The sequence below is a fragment of the Aptenodytes forsteri genome, unplaced genomic scaffold (genome assembly GCF_000699145.1).
Source record: "Aptenodytes forsteri isolate BGI_AS27 unplaced genomic scaffold, ASM69914v1 Scaffold82, whole genome shotgun sequence".
Taxonomy (NCBI): domain Eukaryota; kingdom Metazoa; phylum Chordata; class Aves; order Sphenisciformes; family Spheniscidae; genus Aptenodytes; species Aptenodytes forsteri.
Window position 1 is genome coordinate 10,964,280 of NW_008795490.1, and position 15,634 is coordinate 10,979,913.

Here is a 15,634-nt window from a genome sequence, read left to right on the forward strand (position 1 = left end):
TGCAATAAAGGTATTAAACAGTGTATTGTCCATATGTACAAAAGAGCTGAGTTACAGAGGCATGAATACTCTCCATTTCTGGGATTTCCCAACAGCCGCGTAACTGCCTTTTGTAGCAGTGTTTCTAGGTGTCCTTGTGCATGAAATAAACCTATGCGGTACTCAAACATGAAGAACATATGTATAAGATTCATCGAGACAAATCTGTCTTACCAGCAGGAGACTCAGCCTAAACAGAAGCTGTTTGTTTCCTTTCCCTGCTCAGTTAAGGGGGCCGAAGAGGGGGGCACAACATAAGCTGTTGCCGAGACAGCTGTGAGTTGTTCCCCACCTTCATCTTTCCCAGAGCGATGCAGCCCTGGCAGGAACCATGTCCGCAGGGAGCCAGGGTGGCCCCTAGTCCGGCGGGCTGCCCAGAGGTCTCTCCTCTCTGAACTCATGGCAACCTACGGCGATGAAACTTCAATTTGATCCAGCAGTCACTTGGAAACGAAGCTGGAGGGATGGAATGATGTGGGAAGTCTCTGAAAGCAGCCACGCCAAATCTAAGAGTAAATCGCCACTGTACTGCTGCGATTGCAGCCTGTGCAGCTCCAGCAGACTGCAGAGCCCATGCGTTGGGTGCAAGCCCATGCATTGCACCAGGCCAACTGCAGTTACCGTGCAGAGCAACGCAGTGCAGTGCAGCTCCACTACTTTTTCTCCCTCCAAATCCCACTTGCTCCATGTCACTTGTTATCTGGGAGGAAACAGGATCTGACAAAGAAGAGACTGAGACTTTGATGAGGAAGGTGGCTCTGCTCTTGCCCCAAGCTCGCAATGCCTCCAAACTGACACAGGCAGCAGATCAGCTCAGGGGGACACCGTTGCAGCTGTGTCCCCCAGCCCTCACCGCTCTGCTTGCCACCGGCACAGGTGTCACTTGGCAGGGAGGATTTCAGATGAATGAAGTGGTTTCAGGCTGTGCCCAGGCCCTCCCTTCTCACTGGCAAATTGAAAACTGGAGTGTCAGAGGAGTGTCGCAAAGGTGCTGCACACCTGAGCACTGTCCCTGGGGTGTGTGCCCACCGCTGCCCCATCCATGTCAATGGTGCAAGGGCTGGACTGCGGTCCAACTATCCTGCGGTCATAATCCTGAAGGATTAAATCTCTTCTATCCATAAAATTGCTTCTCCTCCTCAATTTTAACGTCATGTATGTTCAAGCTGAAGATGAAATGTTAAACACTTCATATGCCTTTTGGAAAATCAAAATCAGATGACTGGCTTAGAAAACACGGCTTTTAAAAATAAAAAATGCTGAGTTATTTACATTCATGTTCTCATTCTTGAGTTTCTATGAATGAAGCTCAACTAACTCAGGCTTTCAAGTTTTTACAACTAAGAGGGTGGGTTGTGTAGATGTGATAATCGTAAGACTCCAGGAATGAGGCACTTTAACGTGCTGCCTCTGATTTCAGTGGCACATGTCCAAGAGTTTGAGAGCTGGCCCAAGTGTATTCACTTTTAGAATTTGCAAGGGAGCCAAACCCTACAACGATAAATATGGATATACATGTCTAAGTATGTGGTTAGTCACAAAAAACTTTAAACCACAGGGAGAGCTGTTTAAAAGTCAGACGTCTTGCAGCAAACTGGGACTTTCTTCAGAAGGGAACAGAAGGTCTGAGTTTCCCTCCTCGCTGCTGTAGCTGCTCTGCCCCCTTGGGTGGGCTGAGGGAGAGGAGAAGACACGGTCAGAGAGCTGGGAGTAAGAAAACATGAGTGTGTATGTGGTGGGGGGTGCGAAGGCATGTTCACTGAGTACAATTGAAATTTCAGAGCTGTCCATCAGGAGAGGGCAGACACCCACTGCAAAAAGACAACGAGCAATTCAGGAGAGTCACAGACAGGGAAGAAGAGACTTTTTGGGGGGAGGTGGAGTGCGTATTGGTCACTACATAGGAAAGGGTAAGATTTGGTGAAGAAGGTGGAGCATGAGGGAAATGTTCGAAGTTCCCTGTCTGGGGGGGAGAAGTTGAAGGCAGTGCCAAAATGCCTCACCAGCTTCCCCGAAAGTCAGCGAGATTGGTGTGATCTCTCTGTCATGAGGGTGGAGAAGGAAAACGGGTCTTTCACTATCCCAGAGAAGCCAGGAAGAGACTAGCAAGTTCCTTTGCTCTCATAAAAGTAGTTGCAACTAAGCAGCCACCCTAGTGCTGGAGTTTCTGATAACTTTTTGTGGTATGAAAACAACCTTCAGCCGAGTCAGTAACTCCTGCCTATTGACTCCACATGCGCAAAAAGCTTTCTCGTGCACTATGTCCACAGTAGGAAAGTCCTTACCGAGAGCTAAACTTTATGACAGCTAAATACAAAACATCTCTTTGACAAGACTTGCTGAAGTTAGAAGCTGTATTGGAAGGCTAAAGTGTTGTGTGCACCCTGTTTGCTGTGAACCCAATCTCAGACATCCCTTCCTCGGGGGCATTCCTGCTCAGAGGCAGCACGGCAGCTCTTCAGGGCACTGTGAGTCTCCCACACAGCACACGCTGTACCACTGGCAGCCCCTTGGCCTTTGCCAATGCTCATTTCATCAGTGTGAATTTAAACAAGTAATACTTCAGTGGTTAGTCTGAAACAGAGAGGTTTAAGCCAAACTGAGCAGCACGGAGTCTGAATCTGAATGAGAATTGAGGGAGAAGGGTGTCTGCTGAATGGAGTTGCTCATAGGCTGGCAGCCCAAGCCATAGAGAAGCCAAATGAGCGCACCGGGACTTTTGTAATCTTCAGAGAGGTCCAAGCCCTGATGCTAACATCACTTGTTTCACAGAAGTAACTCAGCCAAGCAGCCACGCTGGGATGGCAGGGATCTTGGTGCCAGGCAGCAGCTGCCTTCTTGCAAGGCTGTGCCTGCCTGTGCCAGCGGCCGGGAGGGAGGTGGCGTCAGCCCCTAGGCTGCAGCCCTCAGCGGCTCGGGGAAGTCCTTTGTAAAAATCACTCTGGTAAACTACACAGAAAGTTACAGGAGAGGGTTTGCTTCCACCCTGGAGATCACTAAATCAGCTTTGCCAGAGGTGATATGTACCTTGGGCTTTTAAAAAAGCAAATAAAAATGCAAACGACTGAAGAGCAAATGCCAGCCCCTGAACTGCAGCGGGCTGCAACCAGCACTAAGTGCTTTCAGAGGATGCATGTTGGGGATCCGCTCTGAGGCCACAGCCCCACCGAGGGTTTCCTCCTGGAGGAGGTCCCAGGCGGTACCACGGGCACACACCCAACCAATCCATGTCGGATAACAAAGCGGCTACTGCTCACACAGGCACAACCTGCCTTTGGGATCTACATCAGACAGTGCGAGGGGCTGGAGAGCTGGCGGCCAAATGGCCTTCACTCCCTCCTCATAGCGACTGGGAGAAAACATCCTTTTTTTTAAAGTGGGAAGCAAACAGTTTCCTCCCTGGTCTCTGCCAGCAAAGTGCCTACCTGGCCTGTGGGGCTGGCGCAGTGGGGAAAGGAAACCTTGCTGGCACCTCCCTGTCGAAGCGCTGCCAGTGTATTATTTTCCTTACCTGTATTTCAAAAGACAGGATTTTGGTGAGTCCTAGGCAGGGAAGGATTCTGCGGCAGAAATCCTCCGTTTCTTCCAAATGGCCTCTTGTATGTTGTCCTGGGTGATATCAGACCCATCACTCCATCTGCTGAGCTTTCAGTGTCTCCTGCTGTGAAGGGGAATGATGGTCTCAAACTGAATTTTCCCTGGACACCTCCAGATGCATACTGTTCATTGAAGACCATCTTTGCTACTTGTTAACAAACCAAGGTGAGGAGCGTTCTGGGGAATGGGTGACTTAATGCTTTCATCACATCGCAGGACTGTATGCTGCTTATTTCTTCGCGCCCGCTGGGTGAACACGAAATGACCTGTGCATTGGGGGCTGGTTTCGTTTCCTGCTTGCCTGCAATGATTTGAAAATTTTGATGGACTTTGGAAAGCTCTACCCAGACATTTGGTATTAATGAATGCATGTAAAACTCCTTTCAGGTTGCCAACTGTGGTCAAAAACCAGCAAGAAGTCAAAGCACAGCATTAATGACATTTAGTTGGGGTTTTTTTGCAACAACAAGATTTTCAGGAGAAAACAAAACACTTTCTCAGTGGAAATAATTAAAACCATGAAAATGACTGCATTTCCTGTGTGACTGTCATATTCCACGCAGGAGAAAATGTTTCCCAGCAACAGCAAAAAAAAAAACATTTCAGCAGTTCACATTTTTCTTAGCAATATACATCCCTTTCCTTAATTGGAACAGGCAAAGGGAATCTCACCTTACACATTTTTCACAATTCATCACATGAGGAAAGATCAAAACCCTTTTTCCACTGCGCAGTGATCTAAAGGGCTTCCATTTTTGGCACCTTGTTTGGAAATTCCTAAAAACCACCTGATTTCACACAGTGGGTGACGTTACTAATTGGCTGCTCCAGGCCCAGCCCTTGCCCTGGGACTGTGCACCGGCAGGTGCTGCACAACGTAGGTGACAGCACACTTGTGGTGGAAGCAAAGCGAGAAATCAGGGCCACGCACTCGCTGTTCCTCCCCCGCCGCCTTTCTGAGACTTTTCCTCCGAGTTCAGGCTCAAGTTCAGCCTCTGCCAGTGAAGTAGCTGGTTGAAATTACTCCGATCACACAAAGCAGTGTACTGGATACTAATAAAGACATTTGAAATGTAGCTCTGGTACACCTCTTACTGGTTCATACTGGATTTTCTCCACTGATTCCAGAAAATTATATCAAAAGCAGGTAAGAAAGAAATCAAGCCCATAAAAATTTCCATCTGAGTAGAGAAACCGGTTTGCCATTTCCCACAAGATAACGAACTGGATAAAATTTGTGCAGGCATTTTTACTAAACTTTCCAGCTTTCATTTATCACTGCCTCCTGATTTTATTTCAGATGGACAACTTTCTTTCAAATATATGGGGCTGCTGCGTCTATGGTTTGGTAAAAAAAGATGCACGAGTTCAGGCTCAAGTTCAGCCTCTGCCAGTGAAGTAGCTGGTTGAAATTACTCCGATCACACAAAGCAGTGTACTGGATACTAATAAAGACATTTGAAATGTAGCTCTGGTACACCTCTTACTGGTTCATACTGGATTTTCTCCACTGATTCCAGAAAATTATATCAAAAGCAGGTAAGAAAGAAATCAAGCCCATAAAAATTTCCATCTGAGTAGAGAAACCGGTTTGCCATTTCCCACAAGATAACGAACTGGATAAAATTTGTGCAGGCATTTTTACTAAACTTTCCAGCTTTCATTTATCACTGCCTCCTGATTTTATTTCAGATGGACAACTTTCTTTCAAATGTATGAGACTGCTGTTTCTATGGTTTGGTAAAAAAAGATGCGTGTCAAATATCTGAAGCAAACAGGAAAGAACAGTGTGCAATGGCAAAACACAGACATGTTATTCAGTAACTATTACAAGTGACACTTCAGGTTACCCAGAAGCTAGAAGACCTTTCCCTTTATTTGATGGAAAGGCTACACTGCCACGAAAGTAAAAATCTGAAGTAAAATTGAGTTTTCATTGCATTTTCTGAGCTCAATTATTTTTGCATTGTGCTTTCCAACCTCCCATTCTTAACTTCAGTTTGATTTTAAGTTTTTGCCAAAACATAACTCTTAAAGTTGCTGACCCTGGCCACATTGAACTTTTAAAGAGTACTTTTAAAGAAGATGCTAACAGAAGAGCAGCAGGAATAAATAGTTGTGCAGTGAGTCAGCAGGTGTTTTTCAGGCCCTGGAGGGAGATGTGAAGTGCATTGAGCTCTGGACTGTATCTATTATTTGTTCTATCAAAAGAGGTCAAGAACTTTTCTAAAAGCCTTTTTTAAAGTCAGATAAAAATACATTGGTATCAATCAGTGCCTCTTAAAGAGTAAGAACAAAATGCAAAGAGAATGACTTAGTAAGTAAACCACAGGACTCAGAATGAAGAAACTTGTGTTCTCTGTTCTGTCATGTACTTGCTATATGACATCAGACCATAGTATTTATTTACCTACTTAGTATTATCCATTTATTGATGTATTTAAAGCTTATTCATTTGCAAAATGAGGCAAATGGCACAGCCTAAATATTGCATTTATGAAATTTATCTTATATTTATAAAAAGCTTCTTTGCAAAGCTGACTCCTGAATTGCAATTCATTTGCTGCACAACAGTAATAACAATTATCTTCTCTATATTCGCAGTTTCTCAAGGATGGATCATTTCACTTTCTTGAGACAGCTCTCTCTGCCTTTTTCATCTAGTTTTCATTTCTCTGTGGCTGGAATTTTGGCACATTTTCCCCCTTGTGTGTGGGTGTCAATGCGTCAACACTAATGGGAAAGGCTACTTGTGCTTTTTTAGATTGGTACTTTTTTTCTGGAATAAATGGTACATTTTTCCTGGGGTTTTTGCTCCATTTCTTTCTTTTCTTTCCATGTATTTTTCCTTCTCTTGTCCTCCCAGCCTCCCGCACGCTGTCCCGTGCTGGCTATCTTATGAACCTCTTTTGCAAACGGTGAACTATTAGTTCTGAGAGCAAAGCTCAGCGATCACAGATGTAGGCAACATAACTTCAGCTGATATATCAAGAAAATCCTCTCCATAGTTTTGCTGAAAAGCTTTGTTTCCATACTTTAGAATAAATGAATTGGGAGAGTTCCACTATCTTCTTTCTGAGAGTCAAAAAATCTACAGGGAAATAAGACGGCCTTCTTTACTCCAACACTGATAAAAATGGCCAAAGAAAACTGATTCAGAAAGCCCTTCGGTTCTTGATTCATTCCTATTGGCTTAACGTCAACTTTCCTGTCTCTCCGGAGTCCCAGATTTGAGTTATTAGATCGCTGGAAATGCAGACAAATACAAATCATGACCAGAGATTTTAGAAGAAGTGCCCACCTCAGCCTCACAGATTTTCCAGGCAGATTATTCAGCAATTTAATGAGTATCTTATCTTATCTTATCTTATCTTATCTTATCTTATCTTATCTTATCTTATCTTATCTTATCTTATCTTATCTTATCTTATCTTATCTTATCTTATCTTATCTTATCTTATCTTATCTTATCTTATCTTATCTTATCTTATCTTATCTTATCTTATCTTATCTTATCTTATCTTATCTTCTGTTTCTAGCCTAATCATGCCTCTAATTATAAACTGGTCAGTTTTGAAAGCAAGGAATTGAGAAAATATCAGAAAAGAGATTTCTTGCCAACCGCACGTGGACAAAACGGACAGGGGTTTGTCATCTCATGACAGTGTTACACTCATACCCCTGGCTTGTCTCCTGACCCTCTTCTGCTTTTGGCTTTTTTATCTTTTCCACTCTTCTTTCTCCTGAAGTGTGAGACCTTCTGCCCAGGCTCAAACAGCACAGTTGTGGAGCTGGGGCTTGTACTTTTCGGGGCGCCATTAAGTTATTTGCCTATCCTGGTGTTTGGGATTTTTTTGCTTTCTGGAACACCTCTCCCCACCCCCCGGTTTCAGCAGGACTCCCTTCCCAGGCGGCAGTGAGAGGGGCAGAGCGGGTGCAATCCTTTCCCACCCTGCAAACCCTCCGGCAGCCCCCCTGCCCCTGCTCGGACTGACACCTCTCGCTCTCGGGCACACAGCACGAGCCAAGCGTTTGTTTTAACAGCACACACAGGCAAGGCAGTAACAGGAAAAGAATAGAGAATTCAAAAGTAGCGAAGTACATTCCCTTTTTCCCTCCTTATCCCCTTCATGTCTGTTGTACTGGAGTTTTGCTTGTTTGCTTGCCTGTTTATTTCTGCTGGGAAACAGATACAGGGCTCTGGGACCAGGACCCTGTGGCCACCGGCAAGTGTTTCACAGCTGCTGCGTTTCACGAGATCCCTTTACGATCGCCTTGGCTGCAGAACCAGCACAGGCTGTTTGCTTTCCCTCCCTCTGTTTGCTTTCATTGGCTGGAACTGGCCCTTTTCCAGTTCCTTCCTTTTCTGGGATGCCAGTTAATGCTGGTTAACACCAATAACATCAATGCCTCGGCTTTTCAGCCACAATTGTGAAAACAGATTCTTGCACCTGCTGAGCTGTGGTTTTTCACTATCAGCTGGCTATCGATGACGCCGCAAAACATCCCTCATACCAATGCCATTCCAAGCAGCAGACCTCAGGTTAAAATATTTCACATTTTTACTTATGGGGAAATTTTTCCCCAAGACCTTATGTACAGAAAGATTTATCACCCTGATACAGTGTTTTTGGCATGGGGTGTAACTTAGGGAGCAGGTCAAAGCCCAGGAAGTTCCCTGGTACCTCTGCAGACAACACAGCTCAGCACGGCAAGGGTGCACTGCCCTCTGGGTAGCCCAGACCCAAGTCCTCAGAATAACAACGTCTTCCTTTATTTTTTGTCTGGCCATTATGCTTTGTGCTGTCTACTGGCTGCTTTACCATGCATGAAAGCTAGGCACCTCCTGAGGTTACCACAGGGGGCAAAGTTAAGCCATTGCTGTGTTGCAGCTGGCATAGATACTGTGAAATAAAGGCAGAACTAGGAAGGAAAAATGGGTTATTTGGCCTTTATTTTCAGGAGATTAGTCTGCTGGATTTCTGAGTAAACAAGTAGGTAAATGTTTTAAAATCAGGCTGGGCTCTGGCTTCTGAGGGGAATGTAGGTAGCACTGAACTCCAGGTTTAAACATAGTTAAAAGAAATCCCACTGTTTGTCAAAAAAAATTTTTTTTTTCTATTAAACAAAGAAGAATGGAATTCACTGGTGTATTCGGTTAACATTCATCACTTAAAATCTGTTCATCACAAGATTTGGGAACTTGGTGAAAAGCAGCCTTTACTTTTTATTACTTACTCCTGAGGGTAGTATGCTTCTTGTTCAGGGGAAGGATGCAGTTCCTGACAAGCTTTTAAGTTCTCCCAAAGTATATAGGTGCCAGCAGCTATACGTAATCAGTATATTTAGTTGAAGGACTACATTTAGAGGGAAGGTTTTGAACAGAAAGGGCTGCAGTTGCATTACACCTCTCACTTCTGTCAAAATTAGTAGTACCCTATAGCTGATGAGTCCAATTCAGCTCGCAGCTGAAGAAGGACACTCTACAAGTGTGATGGGAGTGGAGATGCCTGCCCAGGCTGTCTTCATAGAGATCTGCAGAATCAGTTTTGGGTGGAACTGGAGGAATGAGGGGACAAAGGCAGGCTGCAGAAGTTCTTCACAAATGCAAGACGGAGTGATGGATACTTCCACTCCCACCAATGCTGTGCTGCAAGCTTGTCTTGATAATTTCACACAGCAGTCCCTATTTCAGCAAAGCAGCCTCCTGTCAGGGGGATGGCAAAAGCTAATAGTAAAATTAAGTAGTCAATTCTTGCATACCTGATTACCTAAGGATGGGACAGATTTTCTCTGTGAAACCTTCTGTAACTCCACATGTACAAACTTAAAAATTGAGAATATCTGAATAACCCTGGCGCAAAGAGAGCATGCGATGGGGCAAGCCCATCATCTGTTCAGACTGTTCAGGATGCCTCACTTCCCACTGGGCATTCTCCCGTAAAAACGTCCTCCCTTTCTGCCAGACCTTGCCAGGAGCCTGGAGAGCCTCTCATCAATTCTCTGTGAAGCTGAACCTGCCCTTCAATTGAACGCTGAACTGAACTCTCTTTTTATCTCGTCTCCTCAGCCGGCAATGGGGATCACTGCCTCGGGGCCAGCCCTCCCCAGGCAGCAGCTCTGGGCAGGAGGAATCAACCCCAGAGCATCCTCCAGGGCCACACGTTTGGGAGGATGGCTTTGCTCCCTGGCGAGCTGCCGCGGGTGTCCCAGCAGTTCTCTGACTTCTCCAGGACCATTACATAGAAAGGCATTTGGGAGGTGGGAACAAGTGTGTAGCTATGGAGTTAGCTGAGTTTCCAGAGAGCCGGCACTTGAGCAGAGCTGTGGGTTATATGAGGTGTGGGCTGTTAAAGGAGGTCGGTTACACACCACATTATAACAGAGGAATCTTGTCACGGCTGAGTTTAATCTTTGAAAAGATTTCCTCTCCTTCCCCAGCCTAAACAGTTTCTCATTTTTTCCCAAAACACCAGAATAATATCTTTAAAAGTTGATACTACTTTTTGCACATACCCCATGAGGAAACGACACCTCTCTGGATGTGGCAAGAAATTGTTAACAGCCCTGATAGTGTCCCGTACTGCCTGACAGGTGGACATTTTACATGGAAAATATGTTACACACGAGAGCAGAGCTAGTCTGACTCATTTAACTCCATGCCAAAGGCACTGCCACAACTAAGCTCCTCGCTGGAACTAGTGCCCCCGTGGTATCCCCGACGCTCCAGCTTCTGAAGCTGACAGTGATGCAGCTGTCAGTCAGGGCAGTTGCAGTGTCTTTTGTCAAATTTTCTTGTTAAGAAAACACCAATAAAGGGTGCATCATGCCTGCTCTACGTAAGGAAAAAAATGTTTAAGAATTCTTCCTGGAAGTATTGCAAAAGCTACCAACTTTCCACCTCTGCCTGCCCTCCCACGCTATCTGCAGGCATTAGTGTATTAAAACAAAAACAACCAAGACAAAACAGCAAGTAATGAAAGAGAAAAAGAGCACAAACGAGAAGCCTGCAGCACTGCCAAATTATACAACAGCAATTCCCACTGGGGATAGCTCGGACAACTTGCCTCACTGAGGCCAGTGGGTCCGCTGAGAGCACTCGGAGGCTCCCGCACCAGGACCAGGACCAGGACCAGGACCAGGACCAGGACGGGGCAGGCAGCCCCTGTAGGCAGCTCGCTTGCACCCGCTGTAGCCTTCCCTGCTGCTGCGGTCTAGCCTCTGGCCACTGCTTCCACTGAAGCTAGTAGGGATGGAGTGACTCCTAGCAGCTCTCAAAATCAAGCCTTTGTCTCAATATAACTGAGACAGTCTCAGTTTTCCCACAAGTAATTGTCATGGGAGAGAGGGTGGCTTCCCTTTCATTTGCTTGGAAAATAGCACGTGCATCTATGCCGTGAAAAATCCTGACTCCTACTGTCACAGAGTGCAAAGGGCTGCCATGGCTTTTTTTCCTCTCTGCTATTTCTCACCACAACTTGGTCACAATTTACAAGAACGAAGCGATGCCGCGTGTGTGTGTGCTTGGTGCCCTAACTTTAGCTGACACAGCAAACACTCCAAATCCTCCCTTTCCGTGCACCTTCTCTGTTAAAAACCTGTGCGGATGAACACGAGAGAGAGGAGGGAAAGAGAGAGAAAGACCCTTTAAGTTAATGGGTAAGGAATGTGCATTGAGCTGTGCGTGGACTTCTGATGTCTCCAACTATTTGTTAAAAGGCAAAAGCAATACTTCCGACAGACGGCCCTCCCCTCGCCTGCAATAGGCTCCCAAGAATAGCAACAGCCTGTGTCACTGCAAAGGGCAAAGCCTTCTGAAATAGCAACAAAGTTGTTCACAAACCACTTTGTGGTTTGCATTTGGTTTCAGCCAGCTTCAGCAACTTGTTGCCATGAGGAAAATAACCTGCGCTTTCCTCGCCGGCCGGGGAAGGACCGCTGCCCTGTGAAGTGCTCCTGCCCCAAGGTGCAAAGAGGGTGGCAATGGTACCTGGGCAGAGCACGGAGGACCTCGGCCAGCAGAGCCAGACGATGAGAGCAGGGGAGGATGAGGAGAGCAGCCGGGGCAGCCGCCGCAGCAGCCGCCGCCACCTCCGCAAGCTCCCGGCTGCAGCAGGTAAAGCGGCAGGAGCTGAATGCCAGCTGTTAGCCAGCAGCAGCGTGCCCGTGTAGCTAATGCTCAGGGCTGGGGGAAAACAGCCCCGCAAAGCCAAGGGACTCTCGGGGCATGCTGTCTCGATGTCTAAAAGTGCGAGAGGGGAAAATGTGAGAAAGGAAGGGAAATGCCGGCTTGAATTTTGAATGAAGGTTTATGTGATACTTTTCCCAAAAGGCCTCGGTCCTACCGTTCGTGCATGTGCTGTCTGTTGTGTAAATCCCTTTCCTTTATGACAATCAGTCACCTGAAAAATCGGAGAACCCGCTGACATCTAAGATAACAACGGTGCTCCGGTCCTTGCACGCTCGGGAGCAATTCAGCCCTTTTCACTGAAGTGGAGGGAGGCCAGGCAAGCATTGCACCTGCTCATGCAGGGGGAAAGTACAGGGTGGGGGGACAGGGACTCCCTCCTGTTTTTTGTCCCCTAGCATTTCATGAAGAAACAGGGTTTCTGTGCTGACACCCTGAAAAATCAACTGTATAATTTCTTATGCAAAGATATTTGAGTGCTGAAGCTGAATTTCGTAGCTCCTCACTTTTGCTGTCCTACCCAGCCAGTTTTTCTAAGATACAGCATGGTTTTGCATCTTGAGTCTCTTTCACTGATGATAAGATCAAGGGGAAAATGACCCACGATTGTGACATTTCTCACCCACAAGACAGCTTTACCCACACAGGAAAACATGATTGTAAGCCAGAAATGACTATGTCCTGAGCAGGTTTTGTTCACTTATAAATGAATGAACTGACTAACCCATGTATGTTCAGATACCACAGGCACAAATGCTTTGTTGGAGTGTAATAGTGATCAGTCCAGCAACATCTACTGATACCTGGAAGCAGAGGAAGCAGAGGTTAATCAGGAACAGAAAGCCAGTTGGTGTGCAGACATATTTAACATTACCTTAGGGTATGGGGGGAGCAATGCAGATGGTTATAGGATAGCGTTATCAAAGGGAAGCACTGCTGTTACAATAAACAGACAGCAAAGTTACTGCAGCACAAGGGCTACGGTTAGAAGAGTATGCGCAAATTACACACTTGGCCATACCCTCAGAAATTGAAGGAGTAACCTGAGGAATTTATAATTACCTAGCTAGGAATTAAAAGAACTTGTTGATTCTTACTGGAAAATAACAAAACAAAATCCAAATCCCATTTAATGTAATGGAGGGCCAGGCTGCCTGTTGACATAATGAAAATGCATGGCAGAGCACTAAGAGGGATGGAGAGATGGCCAGGGTGGGTCTGCCCAGGATCTGCGTTCCCTGTCTTTCCATCAGTCCCGGGGGGCTTTTGTTCATGAAATTTGAGTATTACTCACACAATACATTCACTGGGCTTACGCTGTACAAAGTATACAATGCTTCCCACCATCGCAGGAATTTAGATGTGTGAAAATGTGTGATACATTAGCTTCCTTCTGCCTTCTTTTTTAGTTCTATTTACAAAATATTTGTTTTGGTTTTGCCTTTCACACTTGGCTGGGAGGAGTCACATTTGTCAAATGGTCATGATCCCACATGGCCCTGACACTATTTTTGGGTAAATCTAATATTTTCTGAGATTTTCCAGCTCTGCTTGCAACATAACTTTGTCTCAAAGCCACCATTTGTTTCATCCCATAGGGTCTTGTTGGGTAACCGTTTTAGATCCCATGCCAGACTTCTAGATGGACAGTTAGATCAGATGTATCCTTGCTAATAGGAGAAATGCACATATTGAGCAGCTACTGGATGTAAAGAAACCTCGGGCATTAGAATAGATCAACAGGGTAACATGTATCTCTTTACACCGGACAACTGGATGAGACAGAGAAGATGACTGTGACAGTGCAGCAAAGATAATGATGGCATAAAAATGGGATAATCACCTTTTATGAGAAGCAAAACCATGATTTAATTACGCAGCAATTCCCAACACATGCCATTAAATATTTATCCTACAAAACCTTGTGATCTACACACTATACACTTTACCAAAATGCTCCTCTAAAGACAATTTGGGGAATTTTAAACACTATTTCCCTGTAAATGCAAACTTTTTGTATGTCAGACAGCACTCAGATGGAGAAGAAATATGTTGTTAAAGATAGCTTAAAATTTTCAGATACAGATGCTCTAGTTTTAAGATTTATCATGGATAAAAGTAGATGCCTTGTTCTATTGAAAAAGGAAGATTCCATGCTGTGGATTCGTATCTATGCAATGCACTCAACTCATCACGATATTCTAACCTGTGCTTATTAACCAGGGGTTGACAGAGCTTGATTTCACCTTCCAAATGTCTAAATAGATCAAAGAATCTCCAAGGATTTAAAGAACATATATTTGACCTTCCAGTAAAATACTTTCCTTCCCTCCCAAAATGAGACATTTCTCACCTCAGATTAAATCAAAGTCAACAGAAGAAAGCACCATGTTGGAAGAGACTGTTGAGTGCCCTCCTATCAAAATAGATGGTATTTGCACAGGTCACAAAGAAGTAATCTCCGCCCCCATCCCACTAGTTTTCTGTACGCACACTTCATGTTCTCTTGGGAAAAAGGAAAGAAATCTACATCACAAAAGTCTCAGTATCTGAGTAATGTGGAGTGTGGTACTGCCAAGGTGAGCTGGAAAAGGCTCCCAGGCACCTTCTCCGTAGCTCTCCTGCACATGAAGGGGGGGAAGAGTGGTGTTTCCCAGCTCAGCCTGCTTGCAGATCTTCCCTGGCACAGATCATTTATCCGTAATGCCCATAAAATAGATGCAACAGACCAAATATTTTGCCTTTGGAAGGACTGTATTTTCCCAAATATGTGCTTGAAAATAAGTAAAGGGGCACACCCTTACTACTTGATCCAGTCTCATCAGCAGTACACTGTGCTATACTACAGCTGTGCTTGGTGTCCTTTTCAGGAACCGAGCATAAACATTTCCAGCAAATGTTCTTAAAGATAAGTTCGTTTGCCAAGTAGTGCTGCTTTTGACCTGAGTAACAGTTGTGAGAAACCATTTTGTTTACATGGGGAAACTAGAGAATAGACTTTCCAATCACTTGTCACATACCAGCCACACACTCGTTAGCCATGGTGTTTGTTGCAGGCAGAAGGAGAAATTGCTCTGGAAGCCATCATTAAAATATTTTATTCCCCTGGGCTGCACACTGCCATGTATTTTGCAGGCATCTCATAAAAATAAGAGGAATATACATTTTAAGAAGCTTTTTTTTAAAAAAAGGAATGCCTAAGAACTGCCAGCAACATCATTAAAAGTGACACTTAAAAGGATTGTGAGTACAACTACTGCAACATGCTTGATCTGGAAATGTTAAAGCAAAACATATGCTGAAGTCAGAGGGAATTTTGTCTGGAGGAAGACCATGAAGGAAAACCAAGCAGAGATTTCAGGGTTTAACTCATCAGGCAGTTCTGAGCAGGCGAGTCTTACATACACCAGTTACAACAAAACCTCATAGTGATATAAGGATGTTTCTCAGCAGAATAGTGCCTGGGGACAAGAGACACCGAGTTAACTGCTGAGTTTGCTGCTGCTAATGCAGAAAGACAACGTGTCTCCCTCTGCATCACATCAGAATCTGCTTTTCATTCAGGGGTCTGCTTTAGTTACAGCCCTTTGCTATTTCTATATGACTGTGGGTGTTGTGTCACTGGACGCATGAACAAGGATACCAGTTGACCCAGTAAAAACAAACCAAAGAAACATTAAGACATTGGTCAAGCTGCTGTACTTGGAGCAGCAAGAAACATATGGGCTTGAGTGCTTCCCTACCAACTTCCCAGGTGTCCAAGCTCCAGTTTGTACAGCCTCTCGAATTAAAAATAAATAATCACCTCGG

The 15,634-nt window shown here is 45.0% G+C and overlaps 1 protein-coding gene across 1 annotated transcript in view; it reads left to right on the forward strand.

Annotated features, from left to right (window-relative positions):
* The first annotated feature begins 11,416 nt into the window (after window positions 1-11,416).
* SLC2A12 (solute carrier family 2 member 12) overlaps window positions 11,417-15,634 on the forward strand; it is a 36,411-nt gene continuing 32,193 nt past the window's right edge. Inside the window, exon 1 of the mRNA XM_009281493.1 lies at window positions 11,417-11,752. Coding sequence (XP_009279768.1) covers window positions 11,620-11,752 — 133 coding nt within the window. The 5' untranslated portion in view covers window positions 11,417-11,619. The remainder of the gene's footprint in view (window positions 11,753-15,634) is intronic.